Genomic DNA, 6,402 nt, shown 5'->3' with positions numbered 1-6,402 from the left:
ATCATTGCCTGCCGATCGATTTCTCACTACATTGGCTGTTGGTGTGAGAAATCTTGTTTAAACAAAGATAGAAAATGGATTAAGATAATATTTTGAAATTGTTCAAAAGATTTAAACAGTGAATATTTTAGAAATTAACTTTAGTAGTAAGTTATGCTTATCATGATTGGCTAAAACTGTACAAATAATCCTCATAAGTCACAGAACGGCTGTAAGAATCTCCCTGCTTGCCTAAGCCTGCCCATGTCTGCAGCTGGCAATATAATTTAAAAATAAAAAAAGTGGGATGAGGACACAAGTTCACCGTGGCACCATTCACAGTGAAGAAGACAAAAGAGAAAAATATATGCACGTTACTAATTGGTTTTCAAAAATTATGTTTTTGCTGATTTACGCAAAAACCTTAGCTATAAAATGCTGCAAAAGAACAAATTTTATTTCCTCAGCATTAGACTTAACTCTTAGCCCCCTGAGTCGTCAGTCTTCATCACAGTTACATTTATTTTCATTTTTTTGCCTCAAGATTATGAAAATCATTCCATTTGTGGCAAAATGTATTGATAAAACTATCCATTAGCAAACTGTTAAAATATTAATAAATAGCTGCATTTGATGAGTACTACTTAGAATTAAATATTGAACATCTCACAATTTTGTAACTTAGCAGTATACAGATAAAAACTGCTTTAATTTGACTGTTAAAATCATATTTAAGCTTGCAACTGTTATCTTGAAATTTCTACTTATTTGGCCCTCAGATAAAAACTTATGGTGGCCTTGAATTTGGCCCCCTGGCCTTGAATTTGACACATCTTGCACAGAGTTAGCTAAGCTACTAGCATGCCTCAAATACAGGCAGCATAGCTTTATGACTGGATTTTAAGCATGTATCCGAGTCGACACACTTGTTGTAGTTTCAAAAAAGCCTCCCTTCTGTTTTCATAATGAACAGTTAGCTGAAGAGCTAGGCTAACACTAGCATGTTTACTCTGTTTTGATGGGATTCATTGATAATTCAGCTGATGAGCTGTTTAACCGTGTCCAGACAAAACATAGAGAAATGCCTGGTCTCCAGTTTCAAAATGTCAGATTTTGCTTTTCGCATCATAAGTGTTGATGACTGGTGTTTCAGCTGCTCTCTGGTCGCCTCTCATTCAGCTGACTGTGGATGTCTGATCATAGTGCAGAGAAGGTTACTGAAGCAGGTAATATGGCCTCTGACACCTTTTTAAAGGAGGAAAAGACTTTGGTTGTTTGGGAAAACCCAGATTTGTTTGCTCAAAATGGAAAAATTAAACAAATACACAAGAAAAAAGGCTACAAATGTTAAAAACATTGTGCAAAACAAAATTGTACAATTGAATGATGGATATTTAATTGTACCGGATCCCAAACATTCCTGCTCCAAATCTCTCTGACTTCACTTCAGCTTGTCGTTTTATGATTACGCTACTGCAATACATAAATAACTTATTTTAAGCCTTTTTACACGACTACCAGGGACCAGTAAATATAGAACAAGCTGCTTTTTGCTGGTACGCATATTAAGCTTTGCTTAAAGTGCAACTTGTCTTATGTAATCAACAGACCACAGAAGTGTTTGTTGACTTCTGCTAAGGCTCCCTTAATAATGACTGCCTGATCCTGTTTTTAGTGATCACTTTGGCTCTAGCTAGTTTAGATTAAGAAGAAAAATGCACAGCAGGAACCTGGCTTAATGCATGAGTTTGCCTGATTTTACATCTCTACATCTAACTATAACTGAGGCATGTCTGCATGGCAGCATCTGTTCTTCAGCATGTTTTCACAAAGGCATATCTAATTTTTTTTTTCTTCAACAATACTGGAACAAACATGGGTATCAAAGTGTTAAAAAAAAAAGCAGCTTCCTGTCAGAGAACGGCTGATGATGTTGTGTGTGTGCGTGTGTGTGTGTCCGCAGGACGGAAGTGGAGCTCTGCAGCGCAGCGGCTCTCTGGGGAAGCTCAGAGACGTTTTGCGTCGCAGCAGCGAGATGCTGGTGAAGAAACTGCAGGGCAACGGACCACCTGAACCTCGCAACACCAAGTAATTAACAAATAAACATTTTTATCTAAGTAAATGCAAGTTATTAATGCTTTTTTTTTCTAGTTTGATCATTCGTCTGTTTTGTGAAAATAGCCTGATATATAAACTATTCCTCTTGTTACTTTCCCAGCATGAAGAGAGCTGCTTCACTGAATTACCTGAACAGAACAAGTGACGACTCTTTCCAGGTGAGGATGGAAATATTTGGAATCTATTTACGCTTCCTTTTCACATTTTTTTTGTACCAAATTTTGAAAACTAATTATCATTTCCCTTCCCTTTAGCAATTGTTTACTTCACATAAAAACTCTATAGGATACATTAAAGTTTGTTGCTGCAAAGAAAAATGTGCAAAAGTTGAAGGGAAATACATACTTTTGATAGTAGATGTAGATGTTGCATCATCGGCTTTTAAACTCTGTTGGCCAGTAGCCAGAGAGCTTATCCTGGTGTTTGTTGCACAAAGACTAAAAGATCATGTGTGTTTTGAAATGGCATCAAAAGAACGGTGCAATCTCTGCACACATGCAGAGATTGTCTGCAGTGGCGCAAGCAATCTCTGCGTGAGATTGTTTGTATTTTCTTTTTGTCTTCTTCTTTTGTTGTGTTGACCAGAGTGGTGCGAACCGAATTGCGTTTTTCGGGATTTATAAAGTTGTGTGATTTGATCTCTGCTTTCCTCTTCTTCTAAAACTCCGTTCCAGACTCGAGGAGGCGGAAACTTCAGGGAAAGCCGGGGCCTGAGCTCCAGCACCGTGGATCTGTACACTGGGAAGTGAGCGGCTCAAGAGGTCGCATCACCACATCAGAGTTATTCTTTATACCGACTCGTCTCCTGAGACGCAACAATGACTGATGACACTACCACACAGAACCAGCCCCTTCAGGGTCTTTATCCTCGCAGCTGGGCACTTATTCACTCCCAACACCCCAGACCTCCACAATCGGAGACTTCCCTGCATAACTGATACGCTGTGGTTGTAAATGTTTCTGTTTCCTGCTGACCGACAGCCTTACCCCACTTCATCATGGCCCTGAACTTCTCCGTTGCCCGAGTGCCTCATTAACGTGTTGGACCTCGTCTCGTAGTAGCTGCTGCACTTTGAATCGATTTGTTGCCATAAAGTCACTCGTGCTGGTTTTATTTTCCTCTTGTGTTGTTTGGATCTCAGAATTTTGTGACTTCCTCTCTTCCTGTGCCATTTGATTGTTTTATCAGTGCAAGAAAATAAACTGTAGACTTTGAGGTTTGAGATGAGTTTGGGTGAACGTGTTGTTTTCTTGCCTTTTGAGATTTAATTTCCAATTAGGTGAAAGCTTTTGGGTACAGGGTGAAACATTTATCAGACTGATACAATTTTAAGTCGTGTGAAATTATCTGCTGCTTTAATTTACTGTTTTGGTGTAAAAAATAGTTTTTTCTGCTGCTGAACTTTAAAACTTTGAGGCATTTTGGACTCAAAAAGCTGGAAAACAATATTTTAAGTTGTGTTTAAAATAAAGAAAAAACCCTAGGCTGCTTGATTTATCTCGACCTGGATGTCTTAAAAAATATTTGGTGCAGGATTTAAGCCTCTTAGCACCAGCTGCCACATTTTGAGAGCATGTTTGTATAAAGTTATTTAGTAATTAGGATGGAGACGGTTTGTTTTTGCACGACTCTCAGGTGGTGGTCTTTTTCTCACTGATTGCATTTTTAGTGAAGTGTCTCCTCAGAAGATACAGTTTTATTTTTTATATCTCTTACTTACTCTCAACAGATTTTCCTTGAAAACTTTGTAAGAAAAAAGTGCATTCATCAAATGATAAGTCAACATATTCTGAAGAGGTGATCCTGATCCGTTTGTTGGGATTAAACTGAATGTTTTAGATGTTTAGAGCATCAGATTGGGCCTGATTCCTGAACAGTCCCGTGTGTAATCAGTAGCCACTTTCTCTGAGGATCCTTGAATAAATCTTTTTGATTAATAGTTCTCCTGTCTTTTTTTGTCCAATTGATGTTGAGTTAGAAACAGTGAAGTCTGCACACAGCTTCAGTTATTACAGCTAGAAACCAGTGATCAGATCCAAAATCTGGGTGTAGTGATGGACTCGGACCTGAACCTTCTCAAGAAAAACATCAGAAAAATAGAACATCACAGGACTGGTTGAATCCCAGTTTGTGGGGGAAAGGGAAGAAGAAACTGCCTAAAAACCTTGGTGGTCCAGAAAATTATTGGCTCTCTTAAAACAGGACTGAAAACCTGCAGTTTTTCTATAAAAACCAACACCTTTCTAATCAGTTTATTTAATCTAGTCAGGTATTTAATTTGCCTAATGTGCACTTTACTGGTTCCTATGTCATGTAAACATTTAATTACTCAAAGTAACTATTTTCTGTGAAGTCCTCCAATCATATGTTCAACATAAACAATAAATGCATATGCTACACAAATTGTTTCACAATATTTATGGGCCGTTAAACTCAATTTGCACTCATTTGTAGATCGATAAAACTTATATTTAAGTTTTTTTTTTTTTTTGTTTTTGTTTTTTTTTGTCAAATATTTGCATCAAATAAAAAATGTCCGACTTTATAATGACAGTGATCTATTTAAACCGGAGGGTCGCACTGTTGTATTCCTGATCCAAGTTGAGTTACCGGAAGCTCCGTTTGGAAAAGAGGGGTTCATCTGTCAAGGTACCGGAAATATACACGTTGTTAAAAGGATGTAGAGAACTTCAAAGTAAAATGTTCTTTTTTTATATATATATATGTTGAGCGTGAAAGTAATGTTGGAAAATCTCCAAAGGTTATGTGATCAGTGTTAAATTTTTTTTTTTTATTTAAAAAATATGTTTCATTTTTTTTATTTATTTATTTATTTATTTATTTATTTTGCCAAAATTAGGTCAAAGCATATTAATTTATCGAAATTGCTAAATGCTGAGTTGGGTAGTAACTAGTTACATTTACTCAATTAACTTTACTTGAGTAATTTCTTTTTTAAAAATAATTACTTTTAGGAGTATTTTTCCTATGGTGTACTTTTTACTTTTGCTTGAGTAATTTTATTATGAAGTATCACTACTACGTTTACTTGAGTAAAACGTTTATATTCTCTACTCACTGAATGAAAAACAAACATGTTTTAACCAAAAATTCACCAGACACACACTTACAGTTTTTGTTAAAGTTTCATAAGTTTTATATTGAAGTATATTGATTTTATCCATTTTTATTTTTGCTTAAGTTATTTTTTTTGTTACTTATATGAATTATTGTCATTTGGTGTTTAGTATGCTAAAGTGCCCACTTAACTTTATACTTTGGTCCACCTGATGATGTTATTTCTAAATGTTAAATGACTGATAATGTGATCAGTCACTCAGTAGTTAATAGACTTTTTAATATTTGTACTCTTACTTGAGTAATTTCTTGGATGGCTACTTTTTACTTTTACTTGAGTAAAAATATGTGGAAGTACTGCTACTTGAGAACAATTTTTCGGTCATCTACCCACCTCTGCAGAATGGTCTAGTCAAAGTCTGGACTTAAATTCAAAATAGAATCAATCTGATTGACCTTCTTGAAGAATTATGCAAAGGCGGAAAATTGGAGAAAATCCCGAGTTTCCGCCACTTTGCGACTCTTATTGTGAAAGGTATCTACAGGAAGCGCTTCCCGTTTTTCCAGCCTGCTTCACTTCGTGTGTGTGAAGAGGGAGAGAGAGAAAGAAAATCCACTCCACTCAGAGTCTGCGGAGCGGGAGGAAGCAGAGTTGGGAGGTAAACCGGGCTGAAGGAGGTCCGGGTGGTTCTGAGCTCGGTCGGACCCACGCAGCGGGCTGGAATGAGTCACAGCAGCCGACATTTCCCGCAGCTTTCCCCCTGTGAGCCACCAGGAAGTTCATAGAGTTGGGTCCAAACTTTCGGCTCGGTGTGAACTCAGTGGTTCGTGTAGCTGGCCTGGTTCGGGTTCCCTCTTATTTCTGCCGTGTTCCGGTGAAACCAGGTGAGCAGCCGAGGCCGTCCGGGCTTCTCCCCCGGGGGAGCTGCGCAGGGAAGCGGCGCTGGGATACCTGTACGCACACGGTGACTCGACTCTCGCTTTGACTCGACCTGCGGGTTTTTCTTCGGGAGAACCGAACTGGGAACCATGGAGGTACCAGCAGGGGGTAAAACCCGGCGGAGGGTAAACTCCGGGGTAACCCGGAGAGGAAAAACCCTGCTGGATGTTCTGTACGCGGCTGGATTCATCTGCCTCCAAGGTCGGTACTAAGTTTCTCTTCGCTCAGTTACAATGTATCCGCTTCCGAGCATGCCCTGCTGGTTAAAACGCTGATTAATCATCAT

At 38.3% G+C, this 6,402-nt stretch overlaps 1 protein-coding gene and 1 long non-coding RNA gene across 2 annotated transcripts in view; both read left to right on the top strand.

Annotated features, from left to right (window-relative positions):
* The first annotated feature begins 1,914 nt into the window (after positions 1-1,914).
* On the top strand, positions 1,915-4,032 carry LOC106963515 (uncharacterized). Its single transcript, XR_001428206.1, has 3 exons — positions 1,915-2,067; positions 2,198-2,255; positions 2,772-4,032. It is a non-coding gene; the product is annotated as an uncharacterized LOC106963515 (long non-coding RNA).
* Positions 4,033-5,784: 1,752 nt separating this feature from the next.
* The window catches only part of ptk7b (protein tyrosine kinase 7b), a 77,570-nt gene continuing 76,952 nt past the window's right edge, over positions 5,785-6,402 (top strand). Inside the window, exon 1 of the mRNA XM_015058457.1 lies at positions 5,785-6,317. Within this exon, the coding sequence (XP_014913943.1) occupies positions 6,206-6,317 (112 nt within the window). The 5' untranslated portion in view covers positions 5,785-6,205. The remainder of the gene's footprint in view (positions 6,318-6,402) is intronic.

This window comes from Poecilia latipinna, unplaced genomic scaffold, assembly GCF_001443285.1.
Source record: "Poecilia latipinna isolate Pla-1442-1.1 unplaced genomic scaffold, P_latipinna-1.0 Scaffold1542, whole genome shotgun sequence".
Lineage (NCBI taxonomy): Eukaryota > Metazoa > Chordata > Actinopteri > Cyprinodontiformes > Poeciliidae > Poecilia > Poecilia latipinna.
This window is presented reverse-complemented; position numbering and strand designations above follow the sequence as displayed.